The sequence below is a fragment of the Aotus nancymaae genome, unplaced genomic scaffold (assembly GCF_030222135.1).
Source record: "Aotus nancymaae isolate 86718 unplaced genomic scaffold, 86718_ANA_hifiasm-v0.15.2.pri h1tg000043l, whole genome shotgun sequence".
NCBI classification, from domain to species: domain Eukaryota; kingdom Metazoa; phylum Chordata; class Mammalia; order Primates; family Aotidae; genus Aotus; species Aotus nancymaae.
The window spans coordinates 1643696-1666693 of NW_026988457.1; the positions used below are offsets into that span (position 1 = coordinate 1643696).

Here is a 22998-nt window from a genome sequence, read left to right on the forward strand (position 1 = left end):
GAGATAGGGCTGCAGGGAGCCCAGGGCAGTGCGGGTCCCAGCAGGTGGCATTCGTGGCAGAGAGGGTGAGGTAGGGCCCAGTGGGAGCTGATACAGAAGCAAGGCACGACCTACATGGCTCGACTTACCAAGTCTTACTGTTTTTCGCTATTACCAAAAAGTTTGAGGAAAAAAATAAATGGCATGTCGAGTGGTCATTGGTACCCTTTGCTGCTTCTGAGACTTAGGTGTTTGTTTCTTTTAAGTGGATGTGTTCAATTTCAGTTGTAATCAAAATACAAAAAAAAAAAAAAGGCATAAAGAGAAGCAAAGCATGTTTACCTGGCAAACTGGAAAGATTTTCTATGTCTGCTTCTTTATTTGCTGGGTGGTTGTGTTACAGGCGGAAGCCTCGTGCCCACACTGCAGGGAAAGGGGCCCTAGCTACGTGAGGATCACAGTCAACAAAGGCCTTAAAAACATGCAGACTCACCAGGAGCCATTCTGCTCCTTAGACAGTTTTAAGGAAAAGAATCATGGCTAAGCCTCAAGACATAAAGTAATTAACTGTGTATAACAAAAGCAACAATGTCATGGAAACAATCTGAACGTCCCATAAAGACAGCCTATACATTACGCTGTGTGTATAAATCTGTATGATGGTAGGCAAGCATTACAAGTATTACTATGGAAAAACAGCTAACGATATGAGAAATGTTTCCTATACATTGTTTTATAAAGAGATATACTGTACAAAAATACACATTTAAATTCACAAAAAACATTAATAATAGTTATATCGGTAGATGGTAAACTTCTGAACAGAGACTGTCTTACGCCTTCATGGGAACATAAGAGAGTGTCTTATGCCTTCATGGGATTCCCTAGTATCTAGCACAATGCCCGGCACAGAGCTGGTACTCAATAAACATTTATTAAAAGAAAGAAGGAAGGAAGGAATAAGAGAACTAGTTTCTCCAGGTTGTCAGGCATTTCTACTTTCCTCTTTGTGCTTCTATTTCCCCGATTTTTCTCTATCAGTGATGCATTTACTCTAGTAATCAAAAACCATACTAAAAGAAACTAAATACTTTTAAATGATTCAGAAACATCCCATTAATTCTGTGACTCTCATGTTAACAAGAATGACTTCCCCATGGGGCATCCGCCCACACTCTGGAGCTGGGAACCAACAGAAAAGTGGCAGAGAGCACAGGCTCCAGGCTCCCTGGGACCTACCGATGATGTAGGAGAGGATTAAGTTCCAGCCGGTGATAAAGGCCCAGAGCTCCCCAACGGTGACGTAGCTGTAGAGGTAAGCTGAGCCTGTCTTGGGGACCCGAGCACCAAACTCCCCGTAGCACAGGCCAGCCAGCACCGAGGCCAGTGCAGCGATCAGGAAGGAGATGACAATGGCAGGGCCCGCATTCTCACGGGCCACCGCTCCAGCCAGGACATAGACGCCAGCACCCAGCGTGCTGCCCACCCCAAGGGCCACCAGGTCAAAAGTGTTCAAGCAGCGAGACAGCCGTGTCTCCTCCCGGCTACAGTCCACCACCTTCCGCCGCAGCATCTGCTGGCCAATGTTGAGCAGGACTTTGCACCCCATGTTGCTGTTTAGATCTGTTGAAAAAGAACAAAGACGTTTCCTGACTGTTCCTAATTTCACCCATTACTCTCATCTTATCACATTATTGAAGCACATACAGCAATCAGGTCCTTCATAATCATTTCCTGCTAAAATGATTTCATTCACAGAATCCCACCATCGATTGTCAGAAGCACGCAGACTTCTCCGGTCTCACCGGCATATACAGAATTATCTCGAATTATCTCAGCAGGCCAATAGATGCAGCTGACTTCACTTTGAGGTCTCTGAGCTTCCGCATCTATTTCAGCTCCTCTTAATGGAGACTCTTCCATGGGTGAAAATGATGGGTAGAGCAAACACGCATTAATGACATTGTTCCTACACTCAGTCATCAGGTGATACACCAGGAAAAACAAGGTGTTATTTCAAGTATGCTGTAATAGAAGGCAAATCAAACCACATCTTAATTTCATTATTAAATTATTAAAACTCACAGGCCCTGAATAGCAATAACAATGCTTTTCTTGTTTCTTTTTGGTAGATTTTTCTAGGATTCCCCTGAGGGTAAGGAGCATGTTGCCTCCACTTTTAAGGTAACAAAGAGATAGGTCTAAGCAGAAAACTGTTGAGTTATTACAAGTGAGGGCTTTTCATCACTGTTACTCCTCAGGAAGCTCTTTTCCTCTGGGCTGGAATGTCAGCCCAATTCGCTCTATGGTACGTGATAGATATGCATGTCTGATATGCTCCTGAGCACTTATCACAAGAGAACACAGGTTTATTCATCCCACCATCACATGGAGCATGCCACATGAGGGTCCATGAGACCTTATGCCTTGTGGGATGGCTCTGAGATTGCTTTCCTCCCACCTACAGGCCCACCTTGCCTGGCCAGACGCGACAGGTGAGCCCTTGGCAAGGACAGACCAGCAGCCACTCTCAAAAAGGGGGAGCTCTGCTCCCCACACCTGAAGGGAAGAGATTTCCTTCCACAGAGTCCAGGATAAAAAGGTGGGGGTGGGAGGATATATAAACCCTTCAGTGGGGAAACTGGAGAACCAACGCCTGCGGCAGGTGACTGCGGCCAACAGCAGTGACAGACATGTGGGCATGTGATGTGACGGGCACTTCACCTCCATGGTCTTTCCCTGAAAACGCATGGCCCCAGGCTAACCATGGGAAAATCATCAGGCACATCCCATTCTACAAAATACCTGACTGGTTCTGTCACAGTCCTTAAAAACTAGGAAAGTCTGGGAAATGTCAGATCCTAGAGGAGCTAAGGAGATGTGAGGAGTAAATGTAATGCGGGATCCTGAATCAAATATGGCTATCAGTTAGTAATAGCACAGCAACACTGATTGTAACCAGTGTACCCACCAAAGTAAGATACACGTTACTAACGGGAAACGGTGAGGGGCACGTGCAAGCTCTGTACTCTTCACAATTCTTCTGTAAATCTAACACTATCCTAAAACAGAGTTTATTTTAAAAATCTAAAAACAGCAGCATGTGCACAGATAAGCTATCATCCTGACTTTTGGCTACTAAGGTACACACACAAAGTCACCATCTATTCATGTTGATCATCCGTTGGTATTTGTTGACCTAACTTAGCTGCAATTAAGTCACCTGAGATGGCAAGTCTAGAAAAATCCAAGTCTAGCCACCTGAACGCTTCCCTGCCTGCCCACACCTTTGCACCCTCAGCTGCTGGGTGGGTGCACTGCAGCAGGGCCTCCCCAGGCTGCAGCTCAGAGCCCCTGGGCAATGGCCACATCACTGACCAGCTTCAGGTCGTGCAGCAACTGGGGGTGGTGCCTGCTCTGTTTTATTTGACAGGCCAAGGGAAGAGAATAATCTCAAGACTCAAAATTTTGAGCTAGAATGGGGAATAAAAATCATCTGATCCTATCCGTTTGTTACATAGATGGGGAAAACAGCTCAGAGAGCTAAGTGTCAAACAGGGTCACGGGCTCTGCAGGCGCAGTCCTCCTCTGGGGTTCCGGTGGCATCACAGGTAGGAAGGAAATGATATCATGGTGGAGCAGGTGGGGCAAAGTGGGGAGGAAATGAGGAGGGAGCGCTGCTTGTGGAACAGTGGTGGAGCAGGAACATCAGATCCCAGAGTTGGAGAAGAGCAGGAAAGGGCCTCTGGGGCTGACAAGAGAAGAGCAAGCAGAGAGACCGACGGCTTCCCAGGTTGTTTTCAGCAACGCACGGGACTGCTTCTGCAAGCTCTCGTGCCAGAGCAGTTCTGAGGTGTCTCAGCAAGGCCGTGCGTTTTCGGGGAAAGACCATGGAGGTGAAGTGCCCGTCACATCACACGCCCACATGTCTGTCACTGCTGTTGGCCGCAGTCACCTGCCGCAGGCGTTGGTTCTCCAGTTTCCCCACTGAAGGGTTTATATATCCTCCCACCCCCACCCTTTTATCCTGGACTCTGTGGAAGGAAATCTCTTCCCTTCAGGTGTGGGGAGCAGAGCTCCCCCTTTTTGAGAGTGGCTGCTGGTCTGTCCTTGCCAAGGGCTCACCTGTCGCGTCTGGCCAGGCAAGGTGGGCCTGTAGGTGGGAGGAAAGCAATCTCAGAGCCATCCCACAAGGCATAAGGTCTCATGGACCCTCATGTGGCATGCTCCATGTGATGGTGGGATGAATAAATCTGTGTTCTCTTGTGATAAGTGCTCAGGAGCATATCAGACATGCATATCTATCACGTACCATAGAGCGAATTGGGCTGACATTCCAGCCCAGAGGAAAAGAGCTTCCTGATGAGTAACAGTGATGAAAAGCCCTCACTTGTAATAACTCAACAGTTTTCTGCTTAGACCTATCTCTTTTTACCTTAAAAGTAAAAGCCCCAGGGATCCCTGGGGCTTCCTGGGCAGTTAAGAGAGAGCCTCCAAGCGGCACTGGGGAGCAGGAACCAAGAACCTGGCGCTGCTGGGACCCCAAGGTCTGCAGAAGGCTCCAACACTCTGTCTTCTCAGGGGGTGATTTCTCCTGGAAACGCCTTTTTCTTTTCTTCCTTTTGGGGTATTAACCAGATTTATTCAAGTCAAATTGTAAATCACAACAAAGCATTTAGTAGACAATTGCTTGGATAGTTAAGTTGAAAGGGAAAATGCAACATTTCAAGATAGCCCTCGGCTGAAAAGCCTATGCGGGAAGATGTGCAAAAATTGCTGCAAAGTCACTTTTCAGTATCCCTTTTGGCAGGGAGGAAAGTATTTTAAGTAGACGCAGGCTTGAAGAGAAAGGGTGTGAAAGCTCCTTATGACTTGCACTGTTTGGGATCTGGCTGGGAAATGCGGCTGGGGGATGCGCAGACCGCGCCTGACTGCCCCTATCCTCTCCCAGATGTCGTTTCTGCTCAACAATAAGCAGATTCCCTCCTTAAAGCACTAAAAGCCAAGTGCAAGGCAAAGACAATGCTACTCCACAGTATTTTCTTTCCTAGGCTTCACAGGGTAACATAACCTAAACGCCCAGAAGGTGAGACGGGTTGCCCTGCCTTTTTCTGTCCTGGGCTCTCCAGGAGGGCTGTTTCCTGGTTTGCACTCCTTTCTCAAAAACGTGCTGTTGTCCTAGGCAGAACCAAAGCCGCAAGAGAAGCCACACGGATTCTTGGCAAGGAGCACACCAGAGCCCAGACAAACTCCAGTAACACAGTTTTGGGCCTCTGTGGAACAGAAGGTGAATGCGAGCCTGCTGATCACATAAGAGGACAAATGACACCCGTGGACGTGCACAGATGCAAAGCCCATGTGCACACCTGCACCTGTGTCACCACTGGCACAGATAACTGCTGCCAGGTGAAAACCCACTCAAACAACCAAGCAACTTATGCTGGGGGGACCTTTGCACCTCCTTCAAAATGAAGGGGCAGCTTATCAAATTATTGTAAGCTTAGATACAGATAACACTTTTCCAACATAATGTGAAAAGGGGTTTTCTGGTGAGACAACTGTGCAGAGGTGCAGCTCATTTCCCCTGAACAGGCAGACAGTGGCCTGCCTTCTTCTTGGCCTGTTTCCCCCACACCAAGCCCAGGGAAGTGCTGGAGGGAAGTTCTTATGTCTCAGTGGGGTGGAGTGGACACAGCTGGACCCCTACAGGAGATTACTTTTTACCTTGGTTACTTCTTAAGTATTGCTTGCTATCTAGGGAGAGGGAAAACTCAACTCCTTTGGAAGACGCTGGAACAAAAATGCAGCCAACTGCTGCTGAGAAGCCCAGCGCTGATAATCTGGAGAACATAAATGTCTCAGGTTAGGTGTTCATTTCTCCTTCCCAGGGTAGGAGAAAATGAGACATTACTATGTCCTGGGTTTATCTTAAGAAATATCCTGTCTCCTTGGAAGTAAAGCAAAAGTCTGTGCTCCAAGTGGTTTTATCTGTCAGCATTTTCTGCACATTATACCAGCGCTTACATTCAGGCCAGGACTCCAAAGCTGGTTGTTCAACCAACAGTGAGGCTGCATGAAGCTACTCTGCACAAAATGAGTCTAACCATTCCAACCCCCGCAAGCAGTCTGGTTGGTAGAGACTTCCTGCTGTTGGGGTTTACACAGAAAGTTGCCAGAATACTTTGAGAGCATTATCTGGAAATTAGGTGGGGAGGAATTTATACAACAGTCAATGCCTCCTTTTGAGGGTGTGATGGAACAACCCCAAGAGTCTTGGATCTGTCTTATTCCCTGTCATTTATTATCAAAGAACATTTACCTGAGGGGTATCCTCAGAAAAGCAAGTTTCCCACAAGAATTCTAAATCTGCATTCTATTCTAGTAACCACTATGTAACACCAGGAGTAAAATGACCCATTGGGTCAGAATTTGAGATAAAGACTCTCTTATGCTCTATTTTAAAGATTTCTGATATAAGTGAGCGGGGTTGAATGGTGTGACGTTTTCACCCTTGAATTTAATGGATCATTCCACCATTGATACATTCCAGCTTAATGGCTTCTTTGAGCGACACGAGGAGTCAAAAGCAAGAGGGAAAACTCAATTCCTTTGGAAGACACTGGAACAAAAATGCAGCCAACTGCTCTGAGAAGTCCAGTGCTAATAATCTGGAGAACATAAATGTCTCATGCCCTTCTTGAAAGAAATGCCCTTCTTTCAAGAAAATCTTCATCTTGGTAAGAAGCCAATGCTTTTAGCTTGCCCTTTCAGTGGCCTTGAGAATGGCCTGGGCCCAAGTTGACCCCTTTCACCAGGCACCTGGCGGGAGCCATCCATAGGAAAATCTTTCACCCTTGCAGGAAAAAGACTGTGGTCTACATTTGTACCAGGCTAAGGAATCTCTGTCTTTGCTAGGGTGGTTATACTATTATAGGATACCATAGATGGATGGGCATAGTCCAATGGCATCTTTGCCGTTTTCCTGAACAAGACCAGCTGGCCAACTTCACGGCTGGCATGTGGGCAGCTGCCCAGCAGTCCCAGAGTGCTCCAGACCGAGTGTGCATGGAGGGGGCAGGGCTCGCACAGCTGAGTGAGCTGCAGCCACAGATGGGGGAAGGGGATGCTGGCCAGGGTGGGAGAGGACGTAGAGTCTCAATGACAAGGGCAAAACCTGTGCTGAAGGAAGTGATCTCAAAGCAGGGTCCACTTCCCCACAGATGTTCGGAGGCCCAGGTGCAAGAACTTAAATTTTAAAAAACAAGTCAGATCAGATGGGACTGGCAGACACGAAGGATGGAGACCGAAGGAGGTAGGCATGACATTATAAAAAAAGAGGTACGAAAGTGACAGAACCGAACACGGCATTGAGAAGGAACAATGGAGGTCCCTTAACAGGCAAAGAGACTCCGAACAGAAAAGGAAAGTAACAGTGGTCAGTGCCTAAGGCCATCAAAGGACAGGTCATAACTGACCTAACATGGACTCATGAAGCTCCCGGGTGAACTGAGCCTGGCACAAAGGTAGATCAGTCTTTCTCCTGTCATCAGAAGCCACTGCCAATTCAGGCATGAGGGGCAGGGAGTAGATAGGAGGATCGTCGATCTTAACAAGTTTAGTACATATCAGAGGGAAAACCCTAATTCATAAAAATTTAATTCACATACAATGTATAGAAGACTGACAAATAGAGAATAGCATTACAGGGAGAATCATGAGTAACCTGCTCACAAACATTGAATACAATTTAAAATTATTCTGGATGTAAACATGATGTCATTAAGGGAAGCAGAAAAAAATGGGAGAACCCCATCTTGTCCAAGAGTAGGAAAAATTATGAATAACTTGTAATAAAATATGACTAAATAATGTAGCCATTAAAAACGTCTTTTTAGACTATGTATGGACAATGAAGAAATGTTCATGATAGGTTTACAGAAAAATACTACAAAAGTATTTGTTATTTTTGGATAAACAAAACACATATGTATTCTTTTAATGCCAGATAAAAAGTATATCAAAATATTAATAGCACTAACTTTATTATTCACTATCATAATACTTTTCAAAATTCTCTTTAAAAATTCTATTTTATTTTAATCATCAAAAAAATACATACAATCATACAATCTTTCCAAAGCCATTCTGCATTGCAGAAGGCATGTTCACCTACAGGGAGTATAGGCAGAGAATACCTTTCACTGTGCAAAGCGTCACTAAAGACTACATGAGCTCTGCATGGTGGCTCACGCCTGTAATCCCAGCACTTTGGGAGGCCAAGGTGGGTCACCTGAGGTCAGGAGTTCGAGACCAGCCTGGCCAATATGGTGAAACCCCATCTCTACTAAAAATACAAAAATTAGCTGGGCATGGTGGCAGGCGTTTGTAATCCCAGCTACCCAGGAGGCTGAGGCAGGAGAATCACTTGAACCTGGATGGTGGAGGTTGCAGTGAGCTGAGATTGTGCCATTGAACTCCAGCCTGGGTGACAAGAGTGAATCTGTCTCAAAAAAAAAGAAAAAAAAAAAAGACTACATGAGCTCATTCGCAACCAGCTTGGGCCACAAGGCAAGATCGCAACTCTACAAAAAATTTAAAATTAGCTGGGCACTGTGGCATATATCTGTGGTTCTAGAGACTCAGGAGGCTGAGGCGGGAGAATGGCTTGAACTCAGGAGGTCAAGACTGCAGTGAACCGTGATCACACATTGCACTCCAGCCTCAGTGACAGAGGGAGACCTTGTCTCAAAAAAAAAAAAAAAAGACTAAAGGAGACTGCAGTGAACCATGATCACACCACTGCGCTCCAGCCTTGGTGACAGAGGGAAGCCCGGTCTCAAAAAAAGAAAAACAAAAAAGACTAAATAAGCTCCTTAACTATAAGAAAACTGAATTGGAGAGAGTAAATCAAAGAATCAAAAGATGAGGATGAAAGGAATGGTTCAAAAATTATGTAGCTTGAAAAAAAAATCATCCACTGGTGCAGTGAGCAGCAGAGAAGGCACAGTGCATGGTGCATGGCCCCAGTCTCACTGGGCAGGGCTCTGCCTACAGTGAAATACGACTTCTGAGCTGGGGCTCTTTTAAAGGCCCCAGGGTCTACATCTGGCTGACCCCAGGCAGCTAGTGACATGCTGAGGATATAACTAAATTCCACCCAAAGTGACTGACCCCATGCCTGTTATGTGCAAAGCACTGTGACAGCTAAGATTTAAGAGAAATGGGCAAACCCCCAGTCCTTACTCTTGGAAAGTGCAGCGTGGTGGGTTGGGGTTGAGGGGTATGAACATACACAGTGGCTCCTAGAGCAGCAGGGTCCTGAAGGGGAGTGTGGGACCAGGAACAAGTCTGTCTCAAAAGGTCACTACTTTCATGGGGGAAAAGAGCGTGGCCTTCCATCAAGAAGTACAAGGCACAGAACCATTTGCACACTTGCATACATCGAGCTGGAAGCCTTGGTTATAAAGACACTTTACACTCTTCTAAAATCCACAAGCTGCAGGCAACATGACAGCTCCAGTCTGGAACACCAGGACCCCAGGGCCAATGTGATAGCTGAACCAGGAATTTCAGTCCTTCAGGCCTCGGTGGTGACTTCACAGCCTCAGCCACAATCAGAAAGCCTGAGAGCTCCACGTCCCTGCCACACGCTTCTGCCTACTGACTCAACAGGGCTGATCACAGGAGTTCCCAGGGACCTCTGAGGTCCCATATGCAAGGTTTACAGCACACCACTCTAAGTCCTACAGCAAAAGCAACGTTACATGGAGAGGGGTGGGGAGGAGGCAGGGATCAGAGGTTCCACAGGAGGATGGAGAGGGCATGAGGAGGCAAGGATCAGAGGTTCCACAGGAGGATGGAGAGGGCGTGAGGAGCCAGGGATCAGAAGTTCCACAGGAGGAGAGAGAAGGGTGTGAGGAGGCAGGATCAGGGGTTCTGCAGGAGGATGGAGAGGGTATGGGAGGAGGCAGGAATCAGAGGTTCTGCAGGAGGATGGAGAGGGTATGGGAGGAGGCAGGAATCAGAGGTTCTGCAGGAAGAGGGAGAGGGTATGAGAGGAGGCAGGAATCAGAGGTTCTGCAGGAGGAGGGAGAGGGTATGGGAGGAGGCAGAAATCAGAGGTTCCGCAGGAGGATGGAGAGGGCGTGAGGAGGCAGGGATCAGAGGTTCTGCAGGAAGAGGGAGAGGGTATGGGAGGAGGCAGGAATCAGAGGTTCTGCAGGAGGATGGAGAGGGAGTGAGGAGGCAGGGATCAGAGGTTCTGCAGGAGGATGGAGAGGGCGTGAGGAGGCAGGGATCAGAGGTTCTGCAGGAGGATGGAGAGGGTATGGGAGGAGGCAGGAATCAGGTTCTGCAGGAGGAGGGAGAGGGTATGGGAGGAGGCAGGAATCAGAGGTTCTGCAGGAGGAGGGAGAGGGTATGGGAGGAGGCAGGAATCAGGTTCTGCAGGAGGTGGGAGAGGGTATGGGAGGAGGCAGGAATCAGAGGTTCTGCAGGAGGAGGGAGAGGATATGGGAGGAGGCAGGAATCAGAGGTTCTGCAGGAGGAGGGAGAGGGTATGGGAGGAGGCAGGGATCAGAGGTTCTGCAGGAAGAGGGAGAGGGTATGGGAGGAGGCAGGAATCAGAGGTTCTGCAGGAGGATGGAGAGGGCATGAGGAGGCAGAAATCAGAGGTTCCGCAGGAGGATGGAGAGGGCGTGAGGAGGCAGGGATCAGAGGTTCTGCAGGAAGAGGGAGAGGGTATGGGAGGAGGCAGGAATCAGAGGTTCTGCAGGAGGATGGAGAGGGCGTGAGGAGGCAGAAATCAGAGGTTCCCCAGGAGGATGGAGAGGGCGTGAGGAGGCAGGGATCAGAGGTTCTGCAGGAAGAGGGAGAGGGTATGGGAGGAGGCAGGAATCAGAGGTTCTGCAGGAGGAGGGAGAGGGTATGGGAGGAGACAGGAATCAGAGGTTCTGCAGGAGGATGGAGAGGGAGTGAGGAGGCAGGGATCAGAGGTTCTACAGGAGGATGGAGAGGGCTTGAGGAGGCTGGGATCAGAGGTTCTGCAGGAGGATGGAGAGGGTATGGGAGGAGGCAGGAATCAGAGGTTCTGCAGGAGGAGGGAGAGGGTATGGGAGGAGGCAGGAATCAGAGGTTCTGCAGGAGGAGGGAGAGAGCATGGGAGGAGGCAGGAATCAGAGGTTCTGCAGGAGGAGGGAGAGGGTATGGGAGGAGGCAGGAATCAGAGGTTCTGCAGGAGGAGGTAGAGGGTATGGGAGGAGGCAGGAATCAGAGGTTCTGCAGGAGGAGGGAGAGAGTATGGGAGGAGGCAGGAATCAGAGGTTCTGCAGGAGGAGGGAGAGGGTATGGGAGGAGGCAGGAATCAGAGGTTCTGCAGGAGGAGGGAGAGGGTATGGGAGGAGGCAGGGATCAGAGGTTCTGCAGGAGGAGGGAGAGGGTATGGGAGGAGGCAGGGATCAGAGGTTCTGCAGGAGGATGGAGAGGGTATGGGAGGAGGCAGGAATTAGAGGTTCTGCAGGAGGATGGAGAGGGTATGGGAGGAGGCAGGGATCAGAGGTTCTGCAGGAGGAGGGAGAGGGTGTGGGAGGAGGCAGGAATCAGAGGTTCCGCAGGAGGATGGAGAGGGTATGGGAGGAGGCAGGAATCAGAGATTCTGCAGGAGGAGGGAGAGGGTATGGGAGGAGGCAGAAATCAGAGGTTCCGCAGGAGGAGGGAGAGTGTATGGGAGGAGGCAGGAATCAGAGATTCTGCAGGAGGAGGGAGAGGGTATGGGAGGAGGCAGGGATCAGAGGTTCTGCAGGAGGAGGGAGAGGGTTGGTGTGGGTGGTGCATGCAGGGAGGGGAGGACCTGAGGCTCTACCGCAGGTGCCGGTCCCTGGGCTGAGCACCCACCAACTGCAGAACAGCTTCCAGGCACAGTGGGGAAGTCAGCCAGCTAAGAGACAGCTGCCCATACAGGCCGTAATGCAGGCAAAGACCACGCACAGCATCTGGCCTCAGCCAGGTAAAAGTAACTAAGGAGCCCTGGGATCTTACCCACTCACACAATGCAGAGGCCCAAACAAACAAATAATCTATAGGCCGAAAGCAGATAATGCTGTCCCAATGAAGGAACCCAGTGAGATCCTTACAGTGTGAATCTGTTGCTGAAATGGTTTGCAGTCCGTAAACCATTTTCAACTTCTAATGTCGTGAGAAAACACCAAGTCCAAAAGAACATAATATAATCCAAATGCGTAAGTATGTGGGTGTAAAATCCTAAAATATTAACTGAGATTATCTTTCAGATTATAGGTATGTTTTTGTTGTTTTCTTCTTTTCTATCATTTGCTGTGCTGTCTAGAATGACATTTCACGTTTTCAGTGAGAAAACAATAGTAACGACCAAAAAAACCTAACGTCCTGGGGCCCCAGCCAAATGAGAGTCCTTTACGTAGTTTACTTAATCTTTTCACCCGCTTACCACATAGGCAATACCTTGCATTCTACAGACAAGGAGACGCAGGCTTGATTACAGCTCAGTTATTCTCAATGCTGGTTACACATCTCAATCATCTGGGAAGATTTTTAAACTAATAATGCCTGGCACCACCACAAATGAAGCAACTTCTATAATATTCTCCCAAGTAACGTCCCCAAGGGCATAGGACCAATGAAAGTTGCAGCTGGGGCTCAAGTCTCACTGACTCCAAAGCCTTTAACTGTCCTCTGAATTGGATCGACAGATTCTGGGGAATGGCATAGTGGGGCAGGGAGGAGAGGGTGTAAAATAAAGAAGAGGCACAGATGGCACCATGTTTGGTGGAGAGGGCACAGGTGACACCGCACCTACCTTGTGTGTGGGGGGCAAGGTCCTGCCCACTGACTCGACCCCCTCAAGGTGCTCCCCCAGGGCAAGGGCTGCATCCCAATCATCCTTCTATGCCGCTGGCACCTAGCGGGCACCAGATACTATTGACAAGACAATGCACTAGGAAACACCATGAAAACAGAACTCGCTACTCTCCTAATGCAAAGAACCATCATCAGCACCCCACAGTACTAGTACTAGTACTAACAGCTACCATTAGTAGCTATTAATTCCTCATAATAATTTTTTCTTTTAAATCTCTAAAACAATCTGTTGGTCACCTGTGTCTGCCTCACAGAAGCAGAGAGCAGACAATCCCTATCAGCTCAAGGTTCCCGTCATCAGGGTTTCCCTTCATCGAAGCTTTGCCACAGGCACTGTTGGTACCACCTGCTTCTCTCAGCTCAAGTCTTCCAATGCTGTTTACCCAAATCAAACACTGACATAAAAAACGAGAAGCCAGTGGAAAAGCTACATCTTCACAAAAACCAGAAAACACCCGAAAAATGTTTCCTCCTGAAGCCAGCAGGGTGAGTGCAGAGTTTATGTCTCTCGAGGTGTTTCCGTCATCACTCGGGAGGGTAGTGCTTCATCAGAAGAGACGCCCAGACCCTGTGCGCAGAAATGCGTTACGACAAAGACAGGTATCCTATCCTATTGGAGCCCGGGGCTCCTCGGACACGTGCCTTTTCATCACACTTCGGCAGCAAAGAAAGGAAACATCAGTCTACAAACCCTGCGGGCAGGTCCGCAGGGAGAACCTCTGCGGCCTCCCAAGTGCAGCGTCAGCCAGAAGCAGCTGGGAGCTGGCCCTGCACAGTGGGAGCTTCCATGAAACAGTCTTTGCATCTCCTGTGGGCGCTGCACTTGAGCCTTGGAAATGGCTATGGAATTGGCTCTCACATCTCAAGATGGAAAAAAGAAATGTTTTAAATGAAGTTCCCCTAAGATTAGAACATTGGCACTTTAATTTTCTGAGCCTCTAAGGTAAGGTATCCTGAGAGTTAAATTCATTTTCTTTCACTCCTTCTATAAATTTCCTCACAAGGAGAATCAGCACTGCAAACGAGAGCAAGGCAGAGGGTTCCATGCCAACCTAACTTAATTTTCACTGGACATTCGCAGACTGATATTTTCCCACTCACTCATTTGTTTACTCAACAAACCTTTAATAAACCCAGGCAGTCCTCCAATTCACACATAGGCCTGGGAACACCTTAATCCCGAAACTCCTGGAAATTTTCACTTCTCCCCCAGTCTCCTCATCATCACAAGCAACTTTATTTTTGTGAAAAAACTTGGAACTCCTAGAAAATTCACTGATTCAAGAGGAGACAAAGCAACACGATGAACAACAGGGCACAGCCCAGGAAATGACCTGGAGGACAGCCTCACAGGGAGGGGCCTGCTAGAAACAGCCAACGTCACACACCACAAGCTCCACGCCACACACACGCACTGCCGCGTGAAATCCTCCTAAGGAAGCAATCAAGTCACAGTTGCTAGTCCTCTTGTAAGAATACAAACGCAGAGTGTAGCAGGCAGGTTATACTGCCTGCCATCACGTAACTTGTAAGTAGTGAAGCCAGGATTTGAACCAGGCCACCTAATTCCTGAAACCCTATTCCATGCCAGGTGCCAAACTGACTCAACTTTGACCAAGCTCATTCTCCCTGCTGCCTGATAATTCTTACTCTGTTACCCTGTCTGAAATCCTACAAATATAAAAGTCACGAGTTAAGTGACAACCTCTTCTTGAATGTGATACCCCCTGTAAAAATGAAGTCCATTATTACACATGCAGTGGAGTGAATCAATGTAATCCATCCACTTCCCGTATAACCAGCTGTTGCCAAAACCCACTGGCTGTGAGGTAACAGGAACTGTATCTGGGACTGAGGAAAAGTGGGTAATTTTGGCTGTAGGATCCAACCGGGGCTCCATTGGAAAATTGTGGAAAGGATACAGATAGCAGAGGCCTGGAAGGGGTATGTGGAAGGAAGTGGCAGATAAGGCAGATGGATTACATATTATGTTGGAGATATGATGTCCCTGAAAGAAACAGAGGAAAAGTGTCAAAACAGCATTATAGCAATCCTTAAAAATCATAACATAAAAGTAAGTGTATACAAAGAATTGTAGTGCAGGAAGAAGTGAGGTAGTTGTCTCTAGACAGAAGTAGATTATGAATGGTTTCTTCCATATTTTGACAATTTTAAAATGTACACTTCTGAATTAAGGGAAAGAAAATCTCTTTTAATGAAATCAACAAACAGGAGAACAAAGGAAGGCATGAGGGTCCCACAAGCCAAGCCCACCTTGAGTCTGTCTAGGAGATGCTGATAAGCGGGAACACAGGGCTTCACTATGTTTTTCACATTTGTGCATGTCTGACAATTTCCAAAATTAAGTGTAAATAGAACTTCGTTTGGGGCTGACCCAGTAAACACTGAGGAAACTCCACGACCTGCACCAACCCTAGTGCCAGGACAGCCCCAAAATGCTATAAGCCACAGCCACATGTTAACTAGTTAAATGGTCTTTTCATATGGGGTTAGGCTGAGCCCTATGAAACTGTCAATATTCAAGATGTGACCCAGAAAAACAGCCAAGAGTCAAGGATGTGTAACAGGCAGACCCGTCCTCACCTCTCCTAGCGGTGTCGTGAGACACTTCTCTGGGCCTAAGTCTGAATCAATGGGAAATCAGACTGAAAAGCAACCCTCTCTCACACTATAGCCTCTATCAGAAAAGCTGATGTGAATACCAAAGAACAGACTTAGGAGTAGTTCACAGGCTACTCAAAAGCTGGCAGCTGTCTAAAACATTAAGCACACACGTTTCAGAGTGATATATTGGAAGGAGCACAAGTGAATTTTGCGGTTCACCCCTTCCTTACCTTTCTACAGGTAAACAACCTCACTGGGGAGATGGATCCCATGCCCGCTGGACAACAGGTGGCATGTCAGTAACTGGGCAAGGCTGGCACGCTGGTCTGTGATTTGTGACTTGGAGCAGGGGCAGGGCAGGGTGGCCCCTTTAGGGGTCTTGAGTGGCCAGCTAAGGGATTTACACCTTTATTTAAAAGCAAAAGTTTTAAGCAAAGGAAGAACATCCACAAAACGTGATCTTGGGCAGACTAATCTGGTCTGTGTAAGAAACATTGGAAGGAAAAAACTGAGCACGAGGACTTCCAATTTCTTGAGGTCCAGCCTTCCCTTGCTTTTTGGTAGCAAATCAATATGCTTGCCTTAGAGCATAATATTTTAATCCAACTCATACAACACCTTTGCGTAAGCAAATGCTGTGACCTTTCACGTTTATCTGCTATTTGTTCCTCAGTCCCTGTTTTATTCTCAAAGAGCCCTGACACACACATAAAACACACGCCCGTAGTTACCATGGGGATTATCTACGCAGCACATGTCATGCACAAGTAATTCCCACCAGGAAATGCCACATTTTACAGTAGGTCTTCCTGCCCTACTCACAATCACACTTTTTTACTGGTGACCAGAATTTCAGACACTCAGTCCAGAAGGAACACACTTCTAATCTGAAAAGAACGTCACAATCTCTTGGCCTGGCTGACCACCCTGACTGTCTTCAGTCTTCAATAAGTACTTTTCTAATGAGGGCGACTTCTCTTTATGTGGAGCAGATACGCTAGCGAGCGCTAAGAGAAGAGCCTCTACCAGAGAAAAGAATGCAATTCAATTTGCCTGAAATTCCTTTCAGGCATCCGGAAAGAAATAGCCAATTGCCCACATTGCTCATCTGAACGATCAAAGGCAGGGAGAAAACAGCACCCACGGACCAGGAGGAAGCCAGCGAAGGACAAGGCAGCTTGTAATGGGGCACCAGTGCCATTCTTTCCCACCATATGAGAGTGCCAGAGGGGGTGAAGGGTGGAGTGGCCCTTTCAGCACACCACATGGTCTATATTTTATCATCCGCCATAGGCAGTGCCACCTGCATTGCTTTCATGGAAGGCATCAGAGCAATACCATGACCACAGATTGTCACTCTGGAGCGCCACATGAACTTGACCCCAGAGCCAGTCCCTCAGTATGACAACATTCAACTCAATGTTCCAGACCGTGCACAATCGAAATTCTTCATTTTTTGGTTACAGCTTTGTGACAGTCAGACTCCACATATTTTCAGAGAATCAGGAGAAAGAGAGAGCACAGATTACATCTACTGTTTGTTGGTTTGTTTTCTGAGATAGTCTTGCTCTGTGGCCAGGCTGGAGTGCAGGGGCACCATCTCAGCTCACTGCAGCCTCCACCTCCTGGGTCCAAGCAATCCCTCCACCTCAGCCTCCCGAGCAGCTGGGACTGCTGTATTTTTAGTAGAGACGGGGTTTCACCATGTTGGCCAGGCTAGTCTTGAACTCCTGACCTCAAGTGATCCACCCACCTCGGCCTTGCAAAGTCCTGGGATTCCGGGTGTGAGCCACTGTGCCCAGCCACTTCGATTGTTTTTTAAGGAATTCTTAAAGGCTGAAAAGAGACATTTTAACATATGCCCCAAATAATATTCTCTACAGTCCCCAATGCCACAGGGGAAAAAAAAAAAAACAGAAAAAGAGGTAAGGACCTCTTACCAGCTGGAAGTTCACTGACATGCCAGTCATCTGAGACCCAGGACCACATTTTCCTATACAAATAACATGACAAAACTGCAGTTAAGTTCCTCCAAGGCAGCTCACAAAAAGCAATTTAGCCCACCTCGCTCCTAAAGTAGGACCGGGCACTCCGGAGCCACCCACCAGCCAACAGGGCCAGTGATGACTCAGGGCGTCCATGCTGGCTTCAAGGGAAAATGGGTCCTGTGGGGCTGTGATCCTGTAGAAGGTTTAAAATCAGGGACAAATGCAGAAAAAAAGCAAGGAGTGAAATAATTTCTTATAACAATAGCAGATGGAAAACACTTTCCAACTCCCTCTTTCAAGGAGTAAGGAAAGGTGACCTGTGCTGGGCTGGCTCGATGAAGCAAGCAGCCATGCTGGGAAAGCCCCTGTGACCACAAACTGCAGGTGACTTCTGGGAGATGCAGGCAGCTGCCAGGAACTGCGAGTGGCCTCTGTGAGCTGAGAGCAGCCTCCGTGTCAGCCAAAAAGAGGCCAGGACTCAGTCCTACAACTAGAGAACATGAATCCAGCCAACAACCTGAGGGAACATGGAGGAGGACATTTCTCCAGTCAAGCCTCCAGATAAAAACCAAGCCCGGGCCAGCATCCAGATAGCAGCCCTGTGAGACCCCAAGCACAGGCCCCAGCTAGGCCCTGACTCCTGCTCTGATTCCTAGCCCACAGAAACGCTGAGAAAATAAGCTATGTGTTATTTTAAGCTGGAGAAAGAGATGACTAATACATGGTCCAAACACTCTTGCGTGATAATGGGTGCACTGGTGTTCACTGGCTCACTGAATCCTTGGGGAGCTAAGACCAGAGCAGCAACCTTTCTTTAAAACATTGTTTCAATGGTGGGCACAACCATGACTTTGCCTGAGGCTATTTTGGAAGCCTGAATGATTTGAAAGTAATTTTCTCCTCCTGGAAAATGGCATATATTAAATAGCTGTTATTTCCTTTTTTAAAAATTAGGTGATCTGCCTTGGGCCATAGTTATAGGGAGTTATGGGAGCTATAAAGATGAGACCATACATTGTCCCTGCCCTCAGAGTGCAGAGTCTGGAAAGAAGCAAGCAAGTAACCGTTCGCAACAATCCATCCACGCAACAACTACCTATGATACACCTATTATGTGTCCTCCCTCCTTGCAGAGACTGAGGCAGCAGCAGGGAACAGAACAGAAGGGAGAAGACAGAATGTGATAAACAACAAGCGTGGCCAAGACTGAAAGGCATCCAGGAGATGTGCCACCTACATTACCACGTGGCACGTGGCTTGATTCTCTTCAACAGGAAAAGGCGACATCATGGCGATGCCCAGTAAGCTATAAACTCTCCTGATTCAGACAGGGTTCGGGACTTGTGCCCCAGGACCACCCAATGGCTTCCCCTCACACCTCGATACTGCACTGCGCAGCCCAAGAAGTGAAAGAGTCTGACTTAAGCTATTCACTGAGATGTCAACGCCCAGCCCCAGGGTTAGGTAACACCGGAAGATGTTCTAAAATAGTCCGTGAAGGCAGCAGAAACACATCTGACTGGGGCGACGGGAGGAAGAATGCAGAATGAACTCACTCTAATTTCAGTTATTTTACTAATTAAGCACCTAAACTGAGCAGGAAAGAAAAGGGTGCTCAAGACTGACACACCCCAGCACACAGTGGCTTCTGGCCTGTGCAGAATGTCCTCCCACTTCCCTGCTGGCCAGCAGCTAATTTTACCTACTGCCTTTGGGAAGGTGCACCTGATAATTCTGCACTTTTGTTTCTGACATTTACAAGGCTGTAGCAGCCTCATAAACAAGGTGCTTACTTATAGCCTAATCCTCCCCAGGAACTTGAGGCTTATGGGCAGCCCCTCCTTCCTCCTTAATTCTCATTTCAAGGCAGTCTGCTCAAAGTTGATTACATGTGGCAAAGGTGACTGGCTATATTCCCCAGAAGTCCTTCTGATTAACTCAGTGTGGGCTGCTGAGTCTGAGTACGTGTACATTCCTAATATAGCCAAAGTCTTGGAATTAACTATATGAATGGCCTCAATTGACTGTAAGAATGTGAGAGAGTGGGAGAGAAGTCAGGTGAGGTTCATTACACACACGCACACGCACACACGTGCACACGCACGCACGCACACACGCGCACACACACATACACACACTTTCCCTCAACTGAAAAGCTTTACCTCTATTTTTTTGTGATAAAATAGCAACAATAATGATGAAGCTTCCATTCTCAGTAAACATTTTTATTTTAATAAAAAAATAACCAAGCAGTTAGTTTGAAGTATTTTATAGTGGAACTCTTTTTCCCAAACTACATCCTATGCCAAACCCGAATAGAAAAATCAGATAAAAATGAAGCTACTCATTAAAGAGAGATAGGGGATGGAGAGCCTCACTGGCCAGCCTTGACCGACCCCCTGACCCACCTGGCTCTTATGCCCACTTGGAATGAACTCTCAAGCTGCAAGGAACACCCTGAAATGCCACTGCCCTACAGCAGATGGTTACAGTACCTAAACCAAGAACAAGTTACAGTAGAATTCCTAAGTAAAAGGGAGAGAAGTTAAAGTAAGGAGAAGAATGAGGTCAAGATGAAAAGTTCTGGGGCAGGAAGAAAACTGGAAGCTGCCCTTGACCTTGAGAAGTGAAAAGCCTCCAGAAGTCACAGACAGAAACATGGCGGATGGATCACAGCCACTGTGCTGCACGCCAGTGCCCAGGAACCGGGTGGCACAGAGCACGAGACAAAGCACCCAATGTCCGCGCCAGGAATGACGTGGGACAGCTCCAGGATAAGCCTTCCCCAGAGCCTGCCCTGGTGACCAGGTCTCAGGGACAGAAGGCCTGGCCAGCCGTGGGATAAGAAGCCATAGGATAGGACTGAAGGAAATACAGGAATTTAAGGAACATACTAAAGTGAAAAAATGGGCTCATTTTCTGCTGAGTCAACGGGTAGCCACATGAGTCTGAAAAGCACAGCAGTTGGGAATCTAAAACAGAAGACAAGCGGGGGGTTTAGTTGTCAGTTAACCTAAAAAGTCAACAGACAACTAGGAGTCTAAATGAATAACAGTCCAGCACAAAACAGAATAACAAATTCTAGCATGCTGCTGTCATGCTGACAGGCAGACTATACCTGGAATATGACGCGAGGCCTCAACACCTTCTCACCAGAGGACAGCCTCGATCTTGCAGCAAAGATGTCTCAGGAGAGATACAAGGAAGGTTTTGGGATCCTGAAAGGCAAGGAGGAGCCATCAGATATGTTCAGTTTCGACCCCAGAATGTCCAAGTCTCTGGCTGGTACAGGGAAAACGGATTCAGCTCAGCCCTGGGGCAGGGAGCACATGCCACCTTAACAGCGACTGAAGACAGGGTGGACGGCAAAGGGGCCCACCACAGGACATCATCGGGGGAATTCAAGAAGATGAGGAGCCAGGCTAGATGCCCTCCACACCAGAGATTCCACTGCTTTACCTCTGAAATTAACTCTTACATTTCAAAGAGGAAGATATAAAAGCATCACACGGGCAATTTCCTTCCACAAATCAAGGGCACGGCTGTAGACATGCAAAAGCTCTGAGGCCCCGGTTAGGGGCCACAAAGGGGAGTGAGTCTGCTCCTGACACCGGTAGTGACCAGCAAGGTCAGCAGGGGCAGAAAACCTTAGCTGGTGTCTTCTGGAAACACCTGGACTCGAATTTGTACAATCGGTCATTTGGTGATGGAGTTCTTTGCGTACTACTAACAGATGCCATGGTAGCACAGAGCAGACGCCTGCCGACAACACCAAGAGTCTCAGCATGGGCAGAAGGTTATCCTAAATCTGGGATGCAGGCCTTTTGTTACCTTGGCGTGGAATCGTGCTGGCCAGTGACTGGGAGTGCCTGCTGTGAACACAGCTTGAGGACACGCTAGGAAGAACCTCGCAGATGCACGGCATATAAAGTCCTTTGTTTTCTAAATCTTACCATTTACACTCTGCACAGATTCTTGCACTCACCTAGGAGCTGAAGAGGTTTAATTAAGCTGTCTGAAATATGATTTGCACCTAATGTGAACCCAGACAAGATTATCATTACACCAAAAATGCACATAAAGATGCTAATCAACAGCTAGAGTTTTATAACCACATTTCCCACAATTGGAATCTTATTCTATTCCCACCTACGTCGTCTTTCATACTTTGATATTTCATCCTACATTGATATTTAATTCCTTTTCACTTTCTATGTTGAAAATGTCAAACCTACAGAAGTTGAATGAATATTACTCTTTATCTACACTTCCCAATATTTAACATTTTGCCATATTTGCTTTATCCCTCTTTAGCCCAATACATGCTTTCCTCATGACCGCTGTGATATAGCCATCCTGACAACTGGTCTCTAAATATGTTGGTAAGTAACTGCTAAGAATGACATTGTTTTACCAAACTAATGCCGTGATCACACCAAAGGAACTGAACATTAATTCAATAGTATTTAAAACACAGGCCACAATTAAATGTCCCTAATTGTCAATTGTTGCTATTTCTCGATGCTCTATCATGTACCATGAGAGTACTGAGAACAATGAAGGTGGATAAAGTCAGGGTCACAGCCCAGCAGGGACACAGCATCCTGGTGCCCCACTGCAGGATGGGTGCCATACACCCTACCCTCTGTCGGGGCAGGAAAGAAAGTAGTTGGACATCAGGAAAAGCTTTGGCAATGAAGTGATGTTTGGAGGATGAGCTTACCACTCAGAGAAGCGGAGAAGAAAGGAAGCATTCCAGAAAGCGGGCATTGACTGCAAAAATGCAGATGTGACAATGGCCCTCAAAGATGTCCACATCCTAATCCCAGGGAACTGCAACATGTCAAGTTACAAGGCCAGCAGAATTTGGATACAGAGGAATGAAGGGTGGGCCCAGAGTGATCACAAGGGTCCTTCCGGATGGAAGGAAGTATAGCAAGAGTCAGTGATGGGGGACACCATGTGAGGTGGTGCCATCAGCCCTGCTGGCTGTGAATACAACAAGGGACCACCAGCCAGGGAACGCAGGCAAGGAGCAGGGAGAGGCAAGAAACGGGTCCTCCCCTCCCTTCTCTCTCCTGCAGCCCCCAGATGGGAGTGCCTCCCTGCAGCCCATACCTTGATTTGAGCCCACTCTGGAATTCACAATCTGTAGAACTGTAAGTTAATACATTTATGTTGTTTTAACCCACTAAAAAATCTGTGTAGAGGTTTGAGAAAAGAATGGAAAGGAAATGGCAAGTGTTGGGGGCTGGGGTCAAAGTCATCTGAGTCCTTGTGGCTAAGACAAGGAAACTACACTTGATTTTTGAGGAGAGGGAGGGCAGCCATGATTTGGATTCACAGTTTAGAAAGTTAACTCCTGGAAACCATCATTCTCAGCAAACTGACAAAGGAACAGAAAATCAAATACCACATGTTCTCACTCATAGGCAGGTATTGAACAATGAGAACACATGGACACAGGGAGGGGAGCATCTCACACTGGGGTCTGTCGGGGGGAACTAGGGGA

General features: G+C 47.6%; 1 protein-coding gene across 4 annotated transcripts in view; it reads right to left on the bottom strand.

Annotated features, from left to right (window-relative positions):
* The window catches only part of SLC7A1 (solute carrier family 7 member 1), an 82960-nt gene that overhangs the window by 17828 nt on the left and 42134 nt on the right, over nt 1-22998 (bottom strand). For 2 of the 4 annotated variants that reach the window (XM_012474134.3, XM_012474133.3), the window contains exons 2-3: nt 20605-20704; nt 1219-1602 (exon numbers count right to left, since the gene is read on the bottom strand). In XM_012474134.3, coding sequence (XP_012329557.1) covers nt 1219-1588 — 370 coding nt within the window. In that variant the 5' untranslated portion in view covers nt 1589-1602; nt 20605-20704. The remainder of the gene's footprint in view (nt 1-1218; nt 1603-20604; nt 20705-22998) is intronic. The other 2 variants (XM_064361727.1, XM_012474135.3) reach the window with 1 other exon arrangement.